General features: G+C 47.3%; 1 protein-coding gene across 1 annotated transcript in view; it reads right to left on the bottom strand.

Annotated features, from left to right (window-relative positions):
• LOC103036435 (mucin-16-like) overlaps nucleotides 1-22,857 on the bottom strand; it is a 53,813-nt gene that overhangs the window by 14,993 nt on the left and 15,963 nt on the right. Inside the window, exons 20-41 of the mRNA XM_049469398.1 lie at nucleotides 21,419-21,513; nucleotides 12,629-21,298; nucleotides 12,244-12,437; nucleotides 12,050-12,144; nucleotides 11,780-11,910; nucleotides 11,571-11,695; nucleotides 11,097-11,214; nucleotides 10,603-10,815; nucleotides 10,272-10,442; nucleotides 9,917-10,054; nucleotides 9,722-9,771; nucleotides 8,083-8,215; nucleotides 7,898-7,980; nucleotides 7,668-7,791; nucleotides 7,392-7,582; nucleotides 2,863-2,953; nucleotides 2,641-2,761; nucleotides 2,369-2,550; nucleotides 2,116-2,271; nucleotides 1,875-2,008; nucleotides 1,630-1,763; nucleotides 85-179 (exon numbers count right to left, since the gene is read on the bottom strand). Coding sequence (XP_049325355.1) covers nucleotides 85-179; nucleotides 1,630-1,763; nucleotides 1,875-2,008; nucleotides 2,116-2,271; nucleotides 2,369-2,550; nucleotides 2,641-2,761; nucleotides 2,863-2,953; nucleotides 7,392-7,582; nucleotides 7,668-7,791; nucleotides 7,898-7,980; nucleotides 8,083-8,215; nucleotides 9,722-9,771; nucleotides 9,917-10,054; nucleotides 10,272-10,442; nucleotides 10,603-10,815; nucleotides 11,097-11,214; nucleotides 11,571-11,695; nucleotides 11,780-11,910; nucleotides 12,050-12,144; nucleotides 12,244-12,437; nucleotides 12,629-21,298; nucleotides 21,419-21,513 — 11,444 coding nt within the window. The remainder of the gene's footprint in view (nucleotides 1-84; nucleotides 180-1,629; nucleotides 1,764-1,874; nucleotides 2,009-2,115; nucleotides 2,272-2,368; nucleotides 2,551-2,640; nucleotides 2,762-2,862; nucleotides 2,954-7,391; nucleotides 7,583-7,667; nucleotides 7,792-7,897; nucleotides 7,981-8,082; nucleotides 8,216-9,721; nucleotides 9,772-9,916; nucleotides 10,055-10,271; nucleotides 10,443-10,602; nucleotides 10,816-11,096; nucleotides 11,215-11,570; nucleotides 11,696-11,779; nucleotides 11,911-12,049; nucleotides 12,145-12,243; nucleotides 12,438-12,628; nucleotides 21,299-21,418; nucleotides 21,514-22,857) is intronic.

The raw sequence follows: 22,857 nt of genomic DNA, 5'->3' as shown, positions 1-22,857 counted from the left end.
CACATATCAGTAGATTCTGTTCTGCCTCTTAATTTCAGATTGAATTGTATCAAAAATAGATTCAGATCTTTTTCTGCTTCTTACCATAATTACAGCAGGGTTCAGACTGAGGAAGGTGCTAATGTCCATGCTGATGTTCTGAGTAGAAAGAGCTCTTATATCTTCCACTGGAGCTCCACCTACAAACACATAAAACCAGTGATGTGAATAGACTTAATTTCTTGATTTCTCTGTGGTGTTGGATTATGATCCTTAAAGGCATACCGCAAAAGTTCCAGCTTACAGTAACATGTTGTGATCAGATATTGCCATATAACACAATGACTAAAATAAACAGGCAAGGCAATCCTGTCATGGTAGAAAAGAGATAGAAAAGAAGAGGGTTGTCATGAAACCCTCAAAAACCACTGTTTCCAGGAGTAAGGAGATGACCTCCAGGTTGGGTGGTGCAAGGCCCAGGGAGAAACTAAAAAGAAGACCGTTTATCACGTAAAAAATAAAAGATAAATCAAGCATGTTCAGTTTGGCAGCCAGAGACAGACTGGACAACAGTAGCTCAATATTTAAGTTTTCTTTTATTAACAGGGGGAGCAAGGAGCTGGAATATATAAGAGGAAGAATTAAAGAATACAAGATAAAAGTGACATTTGCAAGCCTTGCACAGAACACTGTTGTATAACCCTTCAAAACCCAGTAGAAGAGATCCATATCCAGGGAACGGTCCCTCTGGAGCCAGGCCACAACGAACGGGCAGATTCAGAACTCCAATCAGTTTCTAGCAGCAATAAGTAAAGACAGAGCATAGGCTGCCACATTATACAGAGAAGAGTAAATTGTTATACTGAGAAGTTTGTATGTGGGACTACCAGAGCGACCATGAAAAAAGACAGTTAATGGGAAAAGAGTTACATCTGCACATTGAAGAAGGCATCATTATCCACTTCAAGGAGATATAAGAAACAAACAGTTTGTCAGATAAGGAGAGGTAAATGTGAAGGAGACAGTGACAGGAAGTAAAGAAGGCACGGTGTTGTAGAAAATAAGTAAAAACAAGATGGTAGGAGTCTGGTGGGATGATTGAGGCATGGGGAAGGGCAATTAGAAATAGACTGAGATTGAGGAGCAGAGGAACTAGGAGATCTAAATCTAAAGGAGAGAAAGCAGAGGGAGGAGAATACAATAAATGAGGTTTCAGGGGCAACAGAATTATATCTAGAGAGGTCCTGACAGGTCAGGCAGCATCATGCCAAAATGGACTGCAAAGTGAAATACAGTGGAAAAATCAATGCCTTAGAAAACGAATGAGCAAATGGGATCCAGCAGTCTCTCAACTTTTGTAGTCCAACAATAGTCAAACCTCAGATACAACAATAATAGGACTTGCAAGAGGCACAGGTGAAATTGATATCAGGGCAACAAAACATTTGGGCATCAATTATAAATTGTAGCAAGGTGATGATTAGACAGAGCACAGAAACGGAATAGAGTCAAGGGAACAGAGTAGAACAATTAGAAACTGGAGACTGGGAACACTAGTCACCTAGGAAGAGGTCATCATTTAGGTTACTGAACTTACTGAAGTTTATAGGTTTATATATATATATATATATACATGTGCGTATGAATTACCTAAGTAAGGGCTGATGAGCAGGAAGAACGCTGCGGGGTCGCTTCGTTGGCTGCTGAATGAGGAGTTGGCGATAATGTACAGAGCTGATTTCTGATTAATAGAGCATGAAGAGATGTCCAAAATATTTGCATTCCTGCAAAAAGACAAACCAAGAACACTGCATTTAAACTTGACCTTCACATCAATGCACAGATCAAACACAGTAAACACAAGAGATTATGTGATAATGTGTTTCTGTACTTACTGCAGACTATCAGCAGTGATGGTGTTGAGGACGCTGACGTCCAAAGAACAGAGGTTGGAGCCGATGGCATTTAGTTCAACAGTTCCCAGAGTGTTCCCCTCCACACTGAGATACTTCATAATCACTGCTTTACTCTACAACACAGAAACATTCACTGATGATACAAACTTCTGAGAAACACAGTTTCTGAGAAAGATAGACTTCAGCAGTAATTATCAGCTGATATTATTGGACACTCTACCTGTTCTGAAGTCCAGTCTCCATCATCTGGGTTCATCAGTGAGGACAGGGTATCAATTGTGGTGATGTTCCACTTGCTGATGTCACTAACATTGGCTACACGGGATGTGTAGCCCAGTAACTGTACTACACTCTCTGGAAGACCTGATGGGTAAAGCTGAAACACAAACCCACATATACAATCAATTAATACCCACAATCCAGACATTCTATAGATCATCTCCAATACCAGAACATGATCCTGAAACACTGACCAGGTTCAGTTTGTCCAGAATGATCATCTGGAAGCTGGTGTCCACCACTTTCTCAGTAACCGCTGCCAGGTTCTCATTTAGTACAGTAACATCCAGACACAAATCAAACTGGGTGGAGTCATAGTCAATAGGAAATGTTTCATCCTCGATCGTCACAGATGTGATGGTGCCGACAGTACAGTCTGAAGAACAAACACACAAGCATTATACACACCTGTAGTCCAGGTACACAAACTCATACACCTCCCAGTAATATCGGTACTTCCTGATACCTGCAGAACGTCTGGATCTGCCAACTATAGATGTTATGATCATTCTGCTCATCTTCCCTTGAGGGGTTTTCAACATCTTCAGGAATGGCAGGAATGACTTCATAAATTCCTTTTTTACATTCTAAAACACAAAGAACAAGATTATTTCATAACAGTAAAACTACCAGCAAATGTAAACAAACACAAACATCTAATAAATAAAAGATACAGAAAGAAACATACAAAACTAAATTTTCCCCAGAAGTCTTTTTTGAGGTAGAGAGGTAGAATTTCCAGCTGCTGTAGAGTCTTCAGGTTCCACGCTGCGGGATTACTGAGAAAGAACATGTGTGAATGAGAAAACTGAACGACACACTGCTGTTTACGTTACACAATTTTATTGCACAATTTCTACAATTATTCTCAACATACTGGAACTAATCAACCTATCAATCCTCTGCACTACTTCAAGAAATGCTGGGATTTTCTCACAATCTGTTCTTTAAAGCTAATTTGCTCCTTCCACATTTGATGCTTTGATCTTTAGTGTCATTTCAAGAGTGTCGATGAATTCATGAGATCATAAAGAATATGCAGCCCTCATCTCCTGAATATGTGTTTTTATTTTTAATGTTCTTCACCTACTTTTAATACAACTATAGGACTCTGGCACTGTCCTCATGAGGTCACTTATTGCTACTCACATTGCAAGCATAGAGCAAATAAGGCAGAGTCCATCAACCTGTTATTATAAGGGGTCGTCCGTGTTGTGGTCTTTGTTGACTCTGGTCCAGCAGGCAACTTTATGGACATTTCCACAGCTCACCAACTAGGTTTACCATTGGAAACTCTCTAACCACTCCTCTACCAATGTCAGCTATTGATGGTTTCCCACTGAAATCAAGGGCCATCAACCAACATACCAAAGACCTCATGATGAAAGTGAGTCAACATACAGAACGGTTATCATTCTTTTTTACCCAAGGTCCAAATCTACCTGTAAGGTCTGCCTGTTTTCTTTCAGAAAACTGAAAGAAACGTGGGGGCCTGTGGCCATATATCGACTACAGAGGCCTTAACAAGAGGTACTCTACTTCCCTTTGTTTTTGATAACCACAGCCTTCAAGGCACTCCACCAGCCATCTGGATTTGGACCTTTGGAGGGACTAAACTTGGGGCAGATCTGGCCCTGCGGATTTGAGATGAGCCGAGCGTAGATTGGGAGGGTTATGGTCCCCAGGAGAACATTCCCCTCTAACTTTGCATGACGTTTCTCTCTCCTCCTGACTAAACCACTACCGTAACACATTCAGCTCAGATTATTGCAAGTTTCTAATAGCTGTATTTGAGTTCATCCCGGTGTTGTATTCCTGCAGATCAAATAGAAATCTGAAATAGAAATTCACTAGAAATAGATTCACTTCCTGTCGGCGGCGCGAGCAGTCGCAGCGGCCACTCCGGAAGCAAAACACGGTGCTTTTGTTTGTTTTTCTGTGTAAATAATCCGATCTGAACTCGCAATCATGCAAAAGTTCGCTATGGGAACAACTTACGACCGACAGACCCTGCTAGACCTGCAAAATCAACAAAAATCTGTACTTACAGACGGTCTACGAGCGGAGCTACGCGCGCTAGGCCTGCTAAGATCCGCGGCGTTTCCTGAGCCTGCTAGCCGGAAGAGGTCTCTCCGCAAGCGTTGCGCGAGGAGCCGAAAGCGCGGTAAGAGAGCCGGAGTCCGCGCTAAGCTAATGGCTAACTCCAGCCGGCCAGCGGTTCCATCTCTCCTTCTCTCCAACGTTTGCTCCCTGCCGAACAAGATCGACTATCTCCGGCTCCAGCGGACATCCCAGCGAGAGTTCAGAGACTGCTGTGTGTTCGTTTTCACGGAGACGTGGTGAACGGACTCCGCGATTGAGGTGAGCGGCATGCTATGCTACCGCGCGGACCGCGACGCTGGCCTCTTGGGCAAAGTACGTGGAGGTGGGGGGTGTGTTTACATCAACACAGCATGGTGTAACAACGCTGCGCTGATCTCCAGCTACTGCTCGCCGCTGGTGGAGTTTGCTGTAGTCAGAGCCAGGCCATTCTACCTGCCCAGAGAGCTTAGCAGCGTGTACATAATAGCAGTGTATGTAGCACCCAGTGCTAATGCTAACGGTGCTAATGCTAACGCTCTGCAAGAACTGTACACTGTTATCTCCAAACTCCAGAACTCACACCCCGACGGACTGTTTATTGTTGCTGGTGATTTCAATCACAGTAATCTGAAGGCTCTGCTGCCCAGCTTTCACCAACATGTGAATCTTCCAACCCGTGGAGCTAACCTGCTCGATTGTGTGTATACTAACATTCCCGGTGCGTACGGAGCAGAGCCCCACCCCCACTACGGCTACTCTGATCATATCACTGTCATGCTCATCCCAGCATACAGACAGCTCATCAGACGTGCCAAATCAGAGAAGAAGCAAGTTACAACCTGGCCTCCAGGAGCCATCTCTGCTCTTCAGGACTGTTTTGAGCACACTGACTGGGACATGTTCAGAGAAGCTGCTACTTCTGATGACTCCATCAACCTGGAGGAGTACACAGACTCAGTGACTGGCTACATCAGCAAGTGCATTGAGGATGTTACTGTCTCCAAAACCATCACATCCCGCCCCAACCAGAAGCCGTGGATGACTGCAGAGGTGCGTGTGCTGCTGAGATCCCGAGACAAGGGGACAGGGCTGGCCTCCGAACAGCTAGAGAAAATCCACGCCCACTTCCAGGACACTACTGACACTCGGTGCATGTGGCAGGGCATCCGGACCATCACCAACTACAAGTCACCCTCCCCTGCTTGTAACAGTGATGCCTCCCTTTCAGATGCACTGAACTCCTTCTACGCAAGGTTCGAAGCACAGAACTACACGACAGCAAGGAAGACTACACCTCCTCCAAACGACCAGGTACTGTGCCTGTCCTCAGCTGATGTGCGGAAAACTCTACTCAGAGTCAACCCACGGAAAGCCCCAGGACCAGACAGCATACCTGGCAGAGTGCTCAGAGGATGTGCAGAACAACTCACGGATGTTCTCACGGACATTTTCAACATCTCTCTGAGTACTGCAATCGTGCCGACGTGCTTCAAGACGACCACCATCGTCCCTGTGCCGAAGAAGTCTCAAGTGTCCTGCCTTAATGACTACCGTCCCATTGCACTTACTCCCATCATCATGAAGTGCTTTGAGAACAACAAAGTGAAAGTGAAGTCCATGAAGTGCTGGACAACAAAGACTGCTATGTTCGAATGCTGTTCACCGACTTCAGTTCAGCATTCAACACCATCATCCCTCAGCATCTGATAGGAAAACTGAGCTTGCTGGGCCTGAACTCCTCCCTCTGCAACTGGGTTTTAGACTTCCTGACTGAGAGACCACAATCAGTCAGGATTGGAAACAACACCTCCAGCACCACCACACTGAGCACCGGCGCCCCCCAGGGCTGTGTGCTCAGCCCACTGCTGTTCACTCTGCTGACTCATGACTGTACTGCAAAGTACAGCTCAAACCACATCATCAAGTTCGCTGATGACACAACTGTAGTTGGCCTCATCAGCAAGAACGACGAGTCAGCATACAGAGAGGAGGTGCAGTGGCTGACGGACTGGTGCAGAACCAACAACCTATCTCTTAACGTGGATAAAACCAAAGAGATGGTTGTTGACTTCAGGAGAGCTCCAGGTGTCCACCACCCGCTGAACATCAACGGCTCTGCTGTGTAAATTGTGGATAACACCAAGTTCCTCGGTGTTCACATTGCAGAGAACCTCACCTGGTCCCTCAACACCAGCTCCATAACAAAGAAAGCCCAGCAGCGCCTCTACTTCCTGCGGAGACTGAGGAAAGCACACCTCCCACCCCCCATCCTCACCATGTTCTACAGAGGGACTGTAGAAAGCATCCTGAGCACCTGCATTACCGTCTGGTTTGGGAACTGCAACACCTCAGACCGCAAGACCCTACAGCGGATAGTGCGGACAGCTGAGAAAATCATCGGAGTCTCTCTTCCCTCCATCACTGAGATCTACACCACACGCTGCATCCGCAAAGCCACCAGCATTGTGGACGACCCCACCCATCCCTCACACGGACTCTTCGCTCTGATGCCGTCCGGCAGAAGATACAGGAGCATCCGAGCCTCCACTACTAGACTCTGCAACAGCTTCATCCACCAGGCAGTCAGACTTCTCAACGCACAGAGACAGAACTGAACCCCCACCCCACCCACCACTCACCCAACACACTCGCACAAAACTAAACTGTACACCCCGCCCCCCCCCCTTTACACTCACAAAGAACTGAACTTCACCCACACACACACCCAGTCAGCACACAGAGGCTGACATGACTTTATTTGCTGCACTCTTAAAAACTATAAACTCTACCTCAGTAACTGCTGTGATTATATATGTTCTATATGTTACAGTATGTCACACATCTCTGCACCTTATCCCCACTATACACTTTATTATACCGTATCGGTACTGCACTGTCCTGTCTTTAAATTGTCTCGTCTTTTGTATTTATTGTATTTATTGTTATTTAGTGTTATAATTTTATAATTTTATGTTGCACTGTCGTCACTCCTGCACTTTATGTCGTCTATTGCTTGTTGTTCTATGTTGCACCATGGTTCCGGAGGAACGTAATTTCATCACACTGTGTACCTGTACTCAGATGTAATGACAATAAAAGCCTCTTGACTTGACTTATGTATAACATTCTCCTTACCCATAAGGAGTGTTTCCAGAGAATAGCAGTGTCTGTATGGCGGCGACCTGAGAGTCAGAAAGATCTCCACAGTTCTTCAGTTTCTCCAGGATGAGTGGATCAGAGTTCTGGATGTAGGATGGGTTCAGTGTGCAGATCATATTACCCAGAACCCCCACCTGATCCTTGCTCAGCCTACCTCCAGATATACCCTACAGGAACAAAGACCATGTTAGAGTGTATATCTGTTAGTATTACTCTTAAAGAAAGTGTTGATTTGTGTGTTTTGTGATTTACCAGGCAGCTCTGAGCGTTCTTGAACAACGTCTGTTTGCTGGGAACGCTGGAAAGAACCGAGAAATCTGCTGCACCCAGAGCACTGAAGTACGACCTGCAGTTCACCGACTTAACCCTACTATAGCTACAGTACACACATATACAATCCATTAGTTTACAGAGAACATGATTCACACTTTAAAGAGAATCCTTAAATAGACTGTAAGTGTGTAGATTTTGTAGGTACACACCTGTAGTAGAGCAGCATGTCTGAAGGTACGTCAGTGAAGCTCAGAGTTGTGTCATCTTTCACAGCGTTGTACATGCAGGTCAGCTACAACACAGAACATCCACCATTACACCAGTGTTACACCATCTTTCCTCTTTAATTACTTAATAATAAAGCAGGATGTCTGAATATCAGGACTGTAAATACCTGAGACTCTTTCAGGACGACCTTGTTCCTGCCTGCACGTGGTCTACAGGCTGTTACCAGCTGTCTGATCTTCTGCTGTGATAGAGTCTTTATTGAGCTACAGGTGAATCCCTGCAGTACTGACTCTGATAGCCTACAGGGGGAGACAAACCAGCAATGATCAGACATTTCTTCATGAACTTCCAGCTGTGGAGAACAGATTTATTAAGGTCTTTCTTGAAATAGTCAGTTTTTTTCTTATTATTCTTTTTCTAGGATAAAACGCAGTCTGGAGCAACAACTGTAAGAGCTAGAAACACCAAACTTGGAGAGAAGGTACAGTAGATATGACCTAACTCAGCCACCAAAGACTACCTACAGTGGCATGATGTTGGTGCTATAGCAAAGCATTTTAAATTTGTGGGTCTTGAACCATGGGGACTATTCAGAATTTTTTTTTTTAGATTTATTCCTTGGGTCAAGGCCCACAACTTTGCAATTGAACTATGGACTATGTAATTGGACTATGACGCTCCGCCCAAATTGCAAACTATTCTGTGGATTTTTGACCAATCCTAACATATTTGATGTCAAAGAACTTGTCAAAGAATGTCAAACATTAATTATTTGAAAAATCTTGAATTTCAACACAACACTGCTGCCATATGCAAATTAATCATCCTGAAGTAAAGCTAAATTTATTCTAACAGCCATATCTCTTGACTGATTATATTTTTCTGAATGCCACTTGAGGTCTGTATTCCTATCTTCTGAGATAGCATATGCCCCAGGGGGTGGGGCTAAAGCAAAAAACTGTTTCTCAGCAACTGTACAAGCAATCAAGCTCAAGGGCCCATAGGTTAATGGTTTGCAAAAGAAGACATTAATATGGACATATTTGCAGTTACAAAAATATCAAATCAAATGTGATTTAGAGGTTCAGTACCATGGAACATCCAAAAGAGGGCGCCATTGAGTGTGTCTGTAGTGGCAAAATATTTTTTTTTATTCTTTTTATTTTTTTTATTTTCTATTTTTCTTCCTTTTTTATAATGATAAGCTAAATGATTCCCAGTACAAACATATTTAATAATATCCCAGAATGATTGAATATTGCCATATACTAAGGCTAATCTGCTGCTCTTATATCAGTAACACAGCTGTAAACCCTGAAGTATTTGAAGTGTTTAAAGAGAGCTCCGGTGAGTCAGAGCAGAAGCTCCTGTGTTCTGCTACCTTAGCTAATCTCTGATAGGGGGAAGCTCACCCTGCTATGTTTAAGTTTAGATGTTTTGGAAGAGACAAGAGGGCAATAAATAACCAATCAGATTTCTGAAAAACACTTGTAGAAAGGTGAGTTAATGCTAAGTGCTAGGTGATGCTTATTGCTAGATGATGCTAACCACTAAGCAATGCTAATCTCTCGACAATGCTAACTGCAAGACTACGCTAACCGCTATCCAATGCTAACTGCTAGTAATGCTAATCTCTATCCAATAGTAACCGCAAAATGATGCTAGTTGCTAATGAGTTGGGAAAATCCTATTTTGTGTTTAGTTTGGTTCATCGCTATTATAGGTTGTCCAGAATTAGACAAAGTGAAATCATTTGTACTCTATCTAAAGCACAGTTTATGTGAATCTGATTGTATTTAACTTACACTTCTGTATCAACTGTGGATTTAGAAACGGCTCCAAACAGCACTGTAGCCTGGTAAACAAACACAAACACAACAAACAGAATATAAACAGTCAGAGAGCTACATGATCAGGTAAATCAGGGATATTCAGAATCAGACTTGTGGTTTTTACAGGTTTAGTGGGCGGAGTGAACGGACAGGTGAGTAATCTGTTACCTGCTGTTGACTCCAGCTCTTGTTATTGATCAGTGTAACATCAACAGATTTCAGGTTTGTCAGCAGCACTGGGGGAACATATGCTGCCAAAGCATCTGGAACATTCTGCACCACGTTAGTCTTGTTCACAGAGACAATCTAGAACAAAGAGGAGGAGAACTTTATATACTGCTTTGATGTTTCTGTGTTTTTTTGTGGAATCTGATCTGGTTTTATCTGAGATATTTGTGTGGATCTGGTTCTCAGGTAAAGATGATCCTCTGTTAACCCTTTCTGACTGAGTCTGATAATAATTAATATACTAAATAATACAGATATTCTTCACTTACTAACTAAACATTTATTAATATTTTACCTTCAGGACGACTGAACTCTGGAGAATCGCCGGCGCTGACAGAATGTTGGTGATGAATGTTGGATTCTGGGATGCCGTCAGAACCTCATTGGGTGGGATGTTCTTGATGGTTGCAGAGGGAACGCCTCCAACAAGAGTTCCCAAAGACACCAGAGAGGAGGAACTGTTGATCTGTAAATCATCCAATGAGAATGCAGAATTTAATTTCTACAAACTACTAACAGAAATCATGGTAACCTGCTGTTAAAGGTCTTTACTAGTGGTAGTAAATGTTCTCCAGGTCAGAGCAGGAACATCTTATCCAGGTGATCTGTGTGCAGTGTACACTCACAGTGAATCCTGCACTAGTGATGCTCTGGATGAGGGCGTTGGCCTGACCCTGGTTCCAGCCGGGGACGATGCTGAGTGTAGGCAGAGTGCTGTTAATCACAGTGGGGGTCAGAGTGGATATCTGACCCTGTGTCAGACCAACACTCTGGTTTCCAAGTGTCTGGATGGTGGAGGTGGATATAGTGGGGAAGTTTCTGACTAGTGCTGCTGAGACCTGAGGGGAAAGGAATAAGGTGAATTATCACAGTAAAGAAACAGAGAAAGAGTAAAGAAACAGTAAAGACAGAGAGATAAGATTCTCCAACCACAGAAGACTATTTCTGAGTGTAGATACAATTTTCAGTCCGAGAATTATCTGGGATCAAACCTGCAAACTTTAAAATTTAGATGGCTTTGCCACTAAGGATTTCAGAACTGTTTAACAGTCCTGATTCAACATTTTTGAGTATAACTATCTAATATATCTATCAGTAGGTTAAATAGTCATAACATTACCTGGGGATCAATCGCACTGCAGAATTTATTAATGCTGTCCAGCATGGTCTTGGCATTTTCAGATCCAATAGACATGAACACAGAGCCAGGAGCTCCACACGAGAGAACACCTTGAAAACTATATTCAAACAAACAGTAACACACCGCAAACAAAACATATTATAAATAGTGTAATAAGATTAAACTCAGGCAATTCATGTTATTTTCCTGTGGGCTACATTATAACATATCGCTGGTTTTGATAAGCAGGAATTAATAGCTGATGGGTGGGGAAACTAAGCCAATAACTGAACGCAATCTGGTTTTCCATCATTATTATTTAGCAATTCCCCAGGAATAGCTGGAGATCCTGCCAGAAGTGGGATACATGATCTTCAGGGGTTTAATTTTTTTTTAATATCATCCAAGTAGATAAACCTAAACTCCTCCCTCCCTGGTAACTGGGAGCTGCAGTGTTTAGTGTGTAGGTGTTACCTGAGGGGGTTTAATGCAGGGTTCTGGATGAATAACTGGGAGCTGTAGTATTTGGTGACGTCGGCTGAAATTGCTGTGTTGTTAAACAGCTGGAGATTCTGAGGATTTTCCAGGAACACACCGATCTACAGAACACAATAAAACCTCAGTGAGTACAAATTACCTTAATTACTAACACAAATGTAGATAAGAGGGTGTGTGTTTGTTACCTTGCTGTCTGATACAAAGGACTGGAGGTCAGTGAGGGTGATGAAGGTGATGAAGAATCCAATGTTGTTAGAAAACCAGGCAGTGGAGTTCAGAATGGGATCAGAGGAGTTATAACAGCGTGGAGATCCATCTACAAGATACAGATATGCTCACATACATAAACCACAGAAACACGTTTATATATAAACTTAATAAATGTGTAGAGACTCCAGAGTACAGATGAACATACAGAGGGAGAGATAGAAAGAGATAAATGTAGCTGTGCTTACCACTGCTTTTCAGATAAGACTTTATAGAGCTGTAGACATCAGCTGGGGTGAAATCAGTGCCTGAGAAATTATAGTTGCTCCCCAGAACTGAAACCCTGATCAGAATAATAATAATATGTTATTTTTAGATCACAGAAAGATGTAATTCTTAACAATGATAGAATGATTTAACACCACACCAAACACAGACTCACAGTTTCCTGTAGGACAGGCAGGAGGCGCCGCTGAGTTGAGTGGAGTTGATGAGCTGAGAGCTGAGGAAGGGCAGGTACCGACCCAGTCTGACATTAAACCACTGATCCACCTCATCCTGAGACGAAGCACTGAGAGCACGAGACCAAACACATGCCAACGTCTGCCTGCCCACAGCTGCAGATACAACCGGCTCCTGCACAGAGATCCAGAGGGAGGAAATAAGAGATAGAGAGAGGAATGGAGAGAACAGAGAGCTTTAAATATGGATTACTGCATTAAATACATCTGAAAGAGTCAAACTGAGGGAGAAACAGCAGGACTGAATGAATGAAGAAGACTGAGAGTAAAGGTAGAGGGAGAAAGAGGGGATGAACACAGGTGTACCTTCTCCAGGTACTGGTCGATACTGCTGTAGTTCTTGAGGAACGTGCAGAAATCTGATGTAGTGGTGGTGCTGTCAATAGCTGTGGTGGTGGTTTCAGCAGCAGTGGTGGTGGTTTCAGCAGCTGTGGTGGTGGTTTCAGCAGCAGTGGTGGTGGTTTCAGCAGCTGTGGTGGTGGTTTCAGCAGCTGTGGTGGTGGTTTCAGCAGCAGTGGTGGTGGTTTCAGCAGCTGTGGTGGTGGTTTCAGCAGCAGTGGTGGTGGTTTCAGAAGCAGCAGTAGTGGTGGTTTCAGCAGCAGTAGTGGTGGTTTCAGCAGCTGTGGTGGTGGTTTCAGCAGCAGTGGTGGTGGTTTCAGAAGCAGCAGTAGTGGTGGTTTCAGCAGCAGTAGTGGTGGTTTCAGCAGCAGTGGTGGTGGTTTCAGCAGCTGTGGTGGTGGTTTCAATAGCAGCAGTGGTGGTGGTTTCAGCAGCTGTGGTGGTGATTTCAACGGCAGCTGTGGTGGTGATTTCACTAGCAGCTGTAGTGGTGGTTTCAGCAGCAGTGGTGGTGGTTTCAGCAGCTGTGGTGGTGGTTTCAGCAGCAGTGGTGGTGGTTTCAGCAGCTGTGGTGGTGGTTTCAGCAGCAGTGGTGGTGGTTTCAGCAGCTGTGGTGGTGGTTTCAGCAGCTGTAGTGGTGGTTTCAGCAGCTGTAGTCGTGGTTTCAGCAGCAGTGGTGGTGGTTTCAGCAGTAGTAGTGGTGGTTTCAGCAGCTGTGGTGGTGGTTTCAGTAGAGATGGTGGTGGTTTCACTAGCAGCTGTAGTGGTGGTTTCAGCAGCAGTGGTGGTGGTTTCAGCGGCTGTGGTGGTGGTTTCAGCAGCAGTGGTGGTGGTTTCAGCAGCAGTGGTGGTGGTTTCAGCAGCTGTGGTGATGGTTTCAGCAGCAGTGGTGGTGGTTTCAGCAGCTGTGGTGGTGGTTTCAATAGCAGCTGTGGTGGTTTCAGCAGCTGTGGTGGTGATTTCAACGGCAGCTGTGGTGGTGGTTTCACTAGCAGTGGTAGCAGTGGTTTCAGCAGCAGCAGTGGTGGTGGTTTCAGCAGCAGTGGTGGTGGTTTCAGCAGCAGTGGTGGTGGTTTCAGAAGCTGTAGTGGTGGTTTCAGCAGCAGTGGTGGTGGTTTCAGCAGCAGTGGTGGTGGTTTCAGCAGCTGTTGTGGTGGTTTCAGCAGCTGTGGTGGTGGTTTCAGCAGCAGTGGTGGTCGTTTCAGCAGCTGTGGTGGTGGTTTCAGCAGCTGTAGTGGTGGTTTCAGCAGCTGTGGTGGTGGTTTCAATAGCAGCTGTGGTGGTTTCAGCAGCTGTGGTGGTGATTTCAACGGCAGCTGTGGTGGTGGTTTCACTAGCAGCTGTAGTGGTGGTTTCAGCAGCAGTGGTGGTGGTTTCAGAAGCAGCTGTGGTGGTGGTTTCAGCAGCTGTAGTGGTGGTTTCTGCAGCAGTAGCGGTGGTTTCAGCAGCAGTAGTGGTGGTTTCAGCAGCAGTAGTGGTGGTTTCAGCAGCAGTGGTGGTGGTTTCAGAAGCAGCAGTAGTGGTGGTTTCAGCAGCAGTAATGGTGGTTTCAGCAGCAGTGGTGGTGGTTTCAGAAGCAGCTGTGGTGGTGGTTTCAGCAGCTGTAGTGGTGGTTTCAGCAGCAGTGGTGGTGGTTTCAGCAGCTGTGGTGGTGGTTTCAGCAGCAGTGGTGGTGATTTCAGCAGCAGTGGTGGTTTCAGCAGCTGTGGTGGTGGTTTCAGCAGCAGTGGTGGTGATTTCAGCAGCAGTGGTGGTTTCAGCAGCAGTGGTGGTGGTGGTTTCAGCAGCTGTAGTGGTGGTTTCAGCAGCAGTGGTGGTGGTTTCAGCAGCTGTGGTGGTGGTTTCAATAGCAGCTGTGGTGGTTTCAGCAGCTGTGGTGGTGATTTCAACGGCAGCTGTGGTGGTGGTTTCACTAGCAGTGGTAGCAGTGGTTTCAGCAGCAGCAGTGGTGGTGGTTTCAGCAGCAGTGGTGGTGGTTTCAGCAGCAGTGGTGGTGGTTTCAGCAGCTGTAGTGGTGGTTTCAGCAGCAGTGGTGGTTTCAGCAGCAGTGGTGGTGGTTTCAGCAGCTGTTGTGGTGGTTTCAGCAGCTGTGGTGGTGGTTTCAGCAGCAGTGGTGGTCGTTTCAGCAGCTGTGGTGGTGGTTTCAGCAGCTGTAGTGGTGGTTTCAGCAGCTGTGGTGGTGGTTTCAATAGCAGCTGTGGTGGTTTCAGCAGCTGTGGTGGTGATTTCAACGGCAGCTGTGGTGGTGGTTTCACTAGCAGCTGTAGTGGTGGTTTCAGCAGCAGTGGTGGTGGTTTCAGCAGCTGTGGTGGTGGTTTCAGCAGCAGTGGTGGTGGTTTCAGCAGCAGTGGTGGTGGTTTCAGCAGCTGTGGTGGTGGTTTCAGCAGCTGTGGTGGTGGTTTCAGCAGCTGTGGTGGTGGTTTCAGCAGCAGTGGTGGTGGTTTCAGCAGCTGTGGTGGTGGTTTCAGCAGCTGTAGTGGTGGTTTCAGCAGCTGTAGTCGTGGTTTCAGCAGCAGTGGTGGTGGTTTCAGCAGTAGTAGTGGTGGTTTCAGCAGCTGTGGTGGTGGTTTCAGTAGAGATGGTGGTGGTTTCACTAGCAGCTGTAGTGGTGGTTTCAGCAGCAGTGGTGGTGGTTTCAGCAGCTGTGGTGGTGGTTTCAGCAGCAGTGGTGGTGGTTTCAGCAGCAGTGGTGGTGGTTTCAGCAGCTGTGGTGGTGGTTTCAATAGCAGCTGTGGTGGTTTCAGCAGCTGTGGTGGTGATTTCAACGGCAGCTGTGGTGGTGGTTTCACTAGCAGTGGTAGCAGTGGTTTCAGCAGCAGCAGTGGTGGTGGTTTCAGCAGCAGTGGTGGTGGTTTCAGCAGCAGTGGTGGTGGTTTCAGCAGCTGTGGTGGTGATTTCACTAGCAGTGTTAGCATTGGTTTCAGCAGCAGCAGTGGTGGTGGTTTCAGCAGCAGTGGTGGTGGTTTCAGCAGCAGTGGTGGTGATTTCAGCAGCTGTGGTGGTGATTTCACTAGCAGTGTTAGCATTGGTTTCAGCAGCAGCAGTGGTGGTGGTTTCAGCAGCAGTGGTGGTGGTTTCAGCAGCAGTGGTGGTGGTTTCAGCAGCAGTGGTGGTGGTTTCAGCAGCTGTGGTGGTGATTTCACTAGCAGTGTTAGCATTGGTTTCAGCAGCAGCAGTGGTGGTGGTTTCAGCAGCAGTGGTGGTGGTTTCAGCAGCAGTGGTGGTGGTTTCAGCAGCTGTGGTGGTGATTTCACTAGCAGTGTTAGCATTGGTTTCAGCAGCAGCAGTGGTGGTGGTTTCAGCAGCAGTGGTGGTGGTTTCAGCAGCAGTGGTGGTGGTTTCAGCAGCTGTAGTGGTGGTTTCAGCAGCAGTGGTGGTGGTTTCAGCAGCAGTGGTGGTGGTTTCAGCAGCTGTTGTGGTGGTTTCAGCAGCTGTGGTGGTGGTTTCAGCAGCAGTGGTGGTCGTTTCAGCAGCTGTGGTGGTGGTTTCAGCAGCTGTAGTGGTGGTTTCAGCAGCTGTGGTGGTGGTTTCAATAGCAGCTGTGGTGGTTTCAGCAGCTCTGGTGGTGATTTCAACGGCAGCTGTGGTGGTGGTTTCACTAGCAGCTGTAGTGGTGGTTTCAGCAGCAGTGGTGGTGGTTTCAGCAGCTGTGGTGGTTGTTTCAGCAGCAGTGGTGGTGGTTTCAGCAGCAGTGGTGGTGGTTTCAGCAGCTGTGGTGGTGGTTTCAGCAGCTGTAGTGGTGGTTTCAGCAGCAGTGGTGGTGGTTTCAGCAGCTGTGGTGGTGGTTTCAGCAGCAGTGGTGGTGGTTTCAGCAGCTGTGGTGGTGGTTTCAGCAGCTGTAGTGGTGGTTTCAGCAGCTGTAGTCGTGGTTTCAGCAGCAGTGGTGGTGGTTTCAGCAGTAGTAGTGGTGGTTTCAGCAGCTGTGGTGGTGGTTTCAGTAGAGATGGTGGTGGTTTCACTAGCAGCTGTAGTGGTGGTTTCAGCAGCAGTGGTGGTGGTTTCAGCAGCTGTGGTGGTGGTTTCAGGAGCAGTGGTGGTGGTTTCAGCAGCAGTGGTGGTGGTTTCAGCAGCTGTGGTGGTGGTTTCAGCAGCAGTGGTGGTGGTTTCTGCAGCAGTGGTGGTGGTTTCAGCAGCAGTGGTGGTGGTTTCAGCAGCTGTGGTGGTGGTTTCAATAGCAGCTGTGGTGGTTTCAGCAGCTGTGGTGGTGATTTCAACGGCAGCTGTGGTGGTGGTTTCAGCAGCAGTAGTGGTGGTTTCAGCAGTAGTAGTGGTGGTTTCACCAGTATTGGTGGTTTCAGCAGCAGTGGTGGTGGTTTCAGCAGCAGTGGTGGTGGTTTCAGCAGCAGTGGTGGTGGTTTCAGCAGCTGTGGTGGTGGTTTCAATAGCAGCTGTGGTGGTTTCAGCAGCTGTGGTGGTGATTTCAACGGCAGCTGTGGTGGTGGTTTCACTAGCAGTGGTAGCAGTGGTTTCAGCAGCAGCAGTGGTGGTGGTTTCAGCAGCAGTGGTGGTGGTTTCAGCAGCAGTGGTGGTGGTTTCAGCAGCTGTGGTGGTGATTTCACTAGCAGTGTTAGCATTGGTTTCAGCAGCAGCAGTGGTGGTGGTTTCAGCAGCAGTGGTGGTGGTTTCAGCAGCAGTGGTGGTGGTTTCAGCAGCTGTGGTGGTGATTTCACTAGCAGTGTTAGCATTGGTTTCAGCAGCAGCAGTGGTGGTGGTTTCAGCAGCAGTGGTCGTGGTTTCAGCAGCAGTGGTGGTGGTTTCAGCAGCAGTGGTGGTGGTTTCAGCAGCTGTGGTGGTGATTTCACTAGCAGTGTTAGCATTGGTTTCAGCAGCAGCAGTGGTGGTGGTTTCAGCAGCAGTGGTGGTGGTTTCAGCAGCAGTGGTGGTGGTTTCAGCAGCTGTGGTGGTGATTTCACTAGCAGTGTTAGCATTGGTTTCAGCAGCAGCAGTGGTGGTGGTTTCAGCAGCAGTGGTGGTGGTTTCAGCAGCAGTGGTGGTGGTTTCAGCAGCTGTAGTGGTGGTTTCAGCAGCAGTGGTGGTGGTTTCAGCAGCAGTGGTGGTGGTTTCAGCAGCTGTTGTGGTGGTTTCAGCAGCTGTGGTGGTGGTTTCAGCAGCAGTGGTGGTCGTTTCAGCAGCTGTGGTGGTGGTTTCAGCAGCTGTAGTGGTGGTTTCAGCAGCTGTGGTGGTGGTTTCAATAGCAGCTGTGGTGGTTTCAGCAGCTGTGGTGGTGATTTCAACGGCAGCTGTGGTGGTGGTTTCACTAGCAGCTGTAGTGGTGGTTTCAGCAGCAGTGGTGGTGGTTTCAGCAGCTGTGGTGGAGGTTTCAGCAGCAGTGGTGGTGGTTTCAGCAGCAGTGGTGGTGGTTTCAGCAGCAGTGGTGGTGGTTTCAGCAGCTGTGGTGGTGGTTTCAGCAGCTGTAGTGGTGGTTTCAGCAGCTGTAGTCGTGGTTTCAGCAGCAGTGGTGGTGGTTTCAGCAGTAGTAGTGGTGGTTTCAGCAGCTGTGGTGGTGGTTTCAGTAGAGATGGTGGTGGTTTCACTAGCAGCTGTAGTGGTGGTTTCAGCAGCAGTGGTGGTGGTTTCAGCAGCTGTGGTGGTGGTTTCAGCAGCAGTGGTGGTGGTTTCAGCAGCAGTGGTGGTGGTTTCAGCAGCTGTGGTGGTGGTTTCAGCAGCTGTAGTGGTGGTTTCAGCAGCAGTGGTGGTGGTTTCTGCAGCAGTGGTGGTGGTTTCAGCAGCAGTGGTGGTGGTTTCAGCAGCTGTGGTGGTGGTTTCAATAGCAGCTGTGGTGGTTTCAGCAGCTGTGGTGGTGATTTCAACGGCAGCTGTGGTGGTGGTTTCAGCAGCAGTAGTGGTGGTTTCAGCAGTAGTAGTGGTGGTTTCACCAGTATTGGTGGTTTCAGCAGCAGTGGTGGTGGTTTCAGCAGCTGTGGTGGTGGTTTCAGCAGCAGTGGTGGTGGTTTCAGCAGCAGTGGTGATGGTTTCAGCAGTAGTAGTGGTGGTTTCAGCAGCAGTGGTGGTGGTTTCAGCAGCAGTGGTTGTGGTTTCAGCAGCTGTGGTGATGGTTTCAGCAGCAGTGGTGGTGGTTTCAGCAGCTGTGGTGGTGGTTTCAATAGCAGCTGTGGTGGTTTCAGCAGCTGTGGTGGTGATTTCAACGGCAGCTGTGGTGGTGGTTTCACTAGCAGTGGTAGCAGTGGTTTCAGCAGCAGCAGTGGTGGTGGTTTCAGCAGCAGTGGTGGTGGTTTCAGCAGCAGTGGTGGTGGTTTCAGCAGCTGTAGTGGTGGTTTCAGCAGCTGTGGTGGTGGTTTCAGCAGCAGTGGTGGTCGTTTCAGCAGCTGTGGTGGTGGTTTCAGCAGCTGTAGTGGTGGTTTCAGCAGCTGTGGTGGTGGTTTCAATAGCAGCTGTGGTGGTTTCAGCAGCTGTGATGGTGATTTCAACGGCAGCTGTGGTGGTGGTTTCACTAGCAGCTGTAGTGGTGGTTTCAGCAGCAGTGGTGGTGGTTTCAGCAGCTGTGGTGGTGGTTTCAGCAGCAGTGGTGGTGGTTTCAGCAGCAGTGGTGGTGGTTTCAGCAGCTGTGGTGGTGGCTTCAGCAGCTGTAGTGGTGGTTTCAGCAGCAGTGGTGGTGGTTTCAGCAGCTGTGGTGGGTGTTTCAGCAGCAGTGGTGGTGGTTTCAGCAGCTGTAGTGGTGGTTTCAGCAGCAGTGGTGGTGGTTTCTGCAGTAGTAGTGGTGGTTTCAGCAGCTGTGGTGGTGGTTTCAGTAGAGATGGTGGTGGTTTCACTAGCAGCTGTAGTGGTGGTTTCAGCAGCAGTGGTGGTGGTTTCAGCAGCTGTGGTGGTGGTTTCAGCAGCAGTGGTGGTGGTTTCAGCAGCAGTGGTGGTGGTTTCAGCAGCTGTGGTGATGGTTTCAGCAGCAGTGGTGGTGGTTTCAGCAGCTGTGGTGGTGGTTTCAATAGCAGCTGTGGTGGTTTCAGCAGCTGTGGTGGTGATTTCAACGGCAGCTGTGGTGGTGGTTTCACTAGCAGTGGTAGCAGTGGTTTCAGCAGCAGCAGTGGTGGTGGTTTCAGCAGCAGTGGTGGTGGTTTCAGCAGCAGTGGTGGTGGTATCAGCAGCTGTAGTGGTGGTTTCAGCAGCAGTGGTGGTGGTTTCAGCAGCAGTGGTGGTGGTTTCAGCAGCTGTTGTGGTGGTTTCAGCAGCTGTGGTGGTGGTTTCAGCAGCAGTGGTGGTCGTTTCAGCAGCTGTGGTGGTGGTTTCAGCAGCTGTAGTGGTGGTTTCAGCAGCTGTGGTGGTGGTTTCAATAGCAGCTGTGGTGGTTTCAGCAGCTGTGATGGTGATTTCAATGGCAGCTGTGGTGGTGGTTTCACTAGCAGCTGTAGTGGTGGTTTCAGCAGCAGTGGTGGTGGTTTCAGCAGCTGTGGTGGTGGTTTCAGCAGCAGTGGTGGTGGTTTCAGCAGCAGTGGTGGTGGTTTCAGCAGCTGTGGTGGTGGTTTCAGCAGCTGTAGTGGTGGTTTCAGCAGCAGTGGTGGTGGTTTCAGCAGCTGTGGTGGTGGTTCCAGCAGCAGTGGTGGTGGTTTCAGCAGCTGTGGTGGTGGTTTCAGCAGCTGTAGTGGTGGTTTCAGCAGCTGTAGTGGTGGTTTCAGCAGCAGTGGTGGTGGTTTCTGCAGCAGTGGTGGTGGTTTCAGCAGCAGCAGTGGTGGTGGTTTCAGCAGTAGTAGTGGTGGTTTCAGCAGCTGTGGTGGTGGTTTCAGCAGCAGTGGTGGTGGTTTCAGTAGAGATGGTGGTGGTTTCACTAGCAGCTGTAGTGGTGGTTTCAGCAGCTGTGGTGGTGGTTTCAGCAGCTGTGGTGGTGGTTTCAGCAGCAGTGGTGGTGGTTTCAGCAGCAGTGGTGGTGGTTTCAGCAGCTGTGGTGGTGGTTTCAGCAGCAGTGGTGGTGGTTTCTGCAGCAGTGGTGGTGGTTTCAGCAGCAGCAGTGGTGGTGGTTTCAGCAGCAGCAGTGGTGGTTTCAGCAGTAGTAGTGGTGGTTTCACCAGTATTGGTGGTTTCAGCAGCAGTGGTGGTGGTTTCAGCAGCTGTGGTGGTGGTTTCAGCAGCAGTGGTGGTGGTTTCAGCAGCAGTGGTGATGGTATCAGCAGTAGTAGTGGTGGTTTCAGCAGCAGTGGTGGTGGTTTCAGCAGCTGTGGTGGTGGTTTCAGCAGCAGTGGTGGTGGTTTCAGCAGCAGTGGTGATGGTATCAGCAGTAGTGGTGGTGGTTTCAGCAGCTGTGGTGGTGGTTTCAGCAGCAGTGGTGGTGGTTTCAGCAGCAGTGGTGGTGGTTTCAGCAGCTGTGGTGGTGGTTTCAGCAGCTGTGGTGGTGGTTTCAGCAGCAGTGGTGGTGGTTTCAGCAGCAGTGGTGGTGGTTTCAGCAGCAGTGGTGGTGGTTTCAGTAGAGATGGTGGTGGTTTCACTGTCAGTTATGGAAGTAATGGTAACTGGAGCAGATGTAGAGGTGTTGATATCATCTATACCCCCCTGCAGGTCAATATTCAGGGTGTTTAATTCAGACTGTTTCTGCTGAGCCACCCAGGCCTGAATTACTGAAGATTCCTCAAACGTCTTCAGATCAGCAATGTTCACCCCCATCAGATCCTGCACCGTGCTTACACTCAGGTCCTGTAACACACACCCATTTCCTTTCAGTTCAAATCTCACATATCAGTAGATTCTGTTCTGCCTCTTACTTTCAGATTGAATTGTATCAAAAATAGATTCAGATCTTTTTCTGCTTCTTACCATAATTACAGCAGGGTTCAGACTGAGGAAGGTGCTAATGTCCATGCTGATGTTCTGAGTAGAAAGAGCTCTTATATCTTCCACTGGAGCTCCACCTACAAACACATAAAACCAGTGATGTGAATAGACTTAATTTCTTGATTTCTCTGTGGTGTTGGATTATGATCCTTAAAGGCATACCGCAAAAGTTCCAGCTTACAGTAACATGTTGTGATCAGATATTGCCATATAACACAATGACTAAAATAAACAGGCAAGGCAATCCTGTCATGGTAGAAAAGAGAGAGAAAAGAAGAGGGTTGTCATGAAACCCTCAAAAACCACTGTTTCCAGGAGTAAGGAGATGACCTCCAGGTTGGGTGGTGCAAGGCCCAGGGAGAAACTAAAAAGAAGACCGTTTATCACGTAAAAAATAAAAGATAAATCAAGCATGTTCAGTTTGGCAGCCAGAGACAGACTGGACAACAGTAGCTCAATATTTAAGTTTTCTTTTATTAACAGGGGGAGCAAGGAGCTGGAATATATAAGAGGAAGAATTAAAGAATACAAGATAAAAGTGACATTTGCAAGCCTTGCACAGAACACTGTTGTATAACCCTTCAAAACCCAGTAGAAGAGATCCATATCCAGGGAACGGTCCCTCTGGAGCCAGGCCACAACGAACGGGCAGATTCAGAACTCCAATCAGTTTCTAGCAGCAATAAGTAAAGACAGAGCATAGGCTGCCACATTATACAGAGAAGAGTAAATTGTTATACTGAGAAGTTTGTATGTGGGACTACCAGAGCGACCATGAAAAAAGACAGTTAATGGGAAAAGAGTTACATCTGCACATTGAAGAAGGCATCATTATCCACTTCAAGGAGATATAAGAAACAAACAGTTTGTCAGATAAGGAGAGGTAAATGTGAAGGAGACAGTGACAGGAAATAAAGAAGGCACGGTGTTGTAGAAAATAAGTAAAAACAAGATGGTAGGAGTCTGGTGGGATGATTGAGGCATGGGGAAGGGCAATTAGAAATAGACTGAGATTGAGGAGCAGAGGAACTAGGAGATCTAAATCTAAAGGAGAGAAAGCAGAGGGAGGAGAATACAATAAATGAGGTTTCAGGGGCAACAGAATTATATCTAGAGAGGTCCTGACAGGTCAGGCAGCATCATGCCAAAATGGACTGCAAAGTGAAATACAGTGGAAAAATCAATGCCTTAGAAAACGAATGAGCAAATGGGATCCAGCAGTCTCTCAACTTTTGTAGTCCAACAATAGTCAAACCTCAGATACAACAATAATAGGACTTGCAAGAGGCACAGGTGAAATTGATATCAGGGCAACAAAACATTTGGGCATCAATTATAAATTGTAGCAAGGTGATGATTAGACAGAGCACAGAAACGGAATAGAGTCAAGGGAACAGAGTAGAACAATTAGAAACTGGAGA

This window comes from Astyanax mexicanus, chromosome 21 (genome assembly GCF_023375975.1).
Source record: "Astyanax mexicanus isolate ESR-SI-001 chromosome 21, AstMex3_surface, whole genome shotgun sequence".
In the NCBI taxonomy this organism is placed as follows: Eukaryota; Metazoa; Chordata; class Actinopteri; order Characiformes; family Acestrorhamphidae; genus Astyanax; species Astyanax mexicanus.
This window is presented reverse-complemented; position numbering and strand designations above follow the sequence as displayed.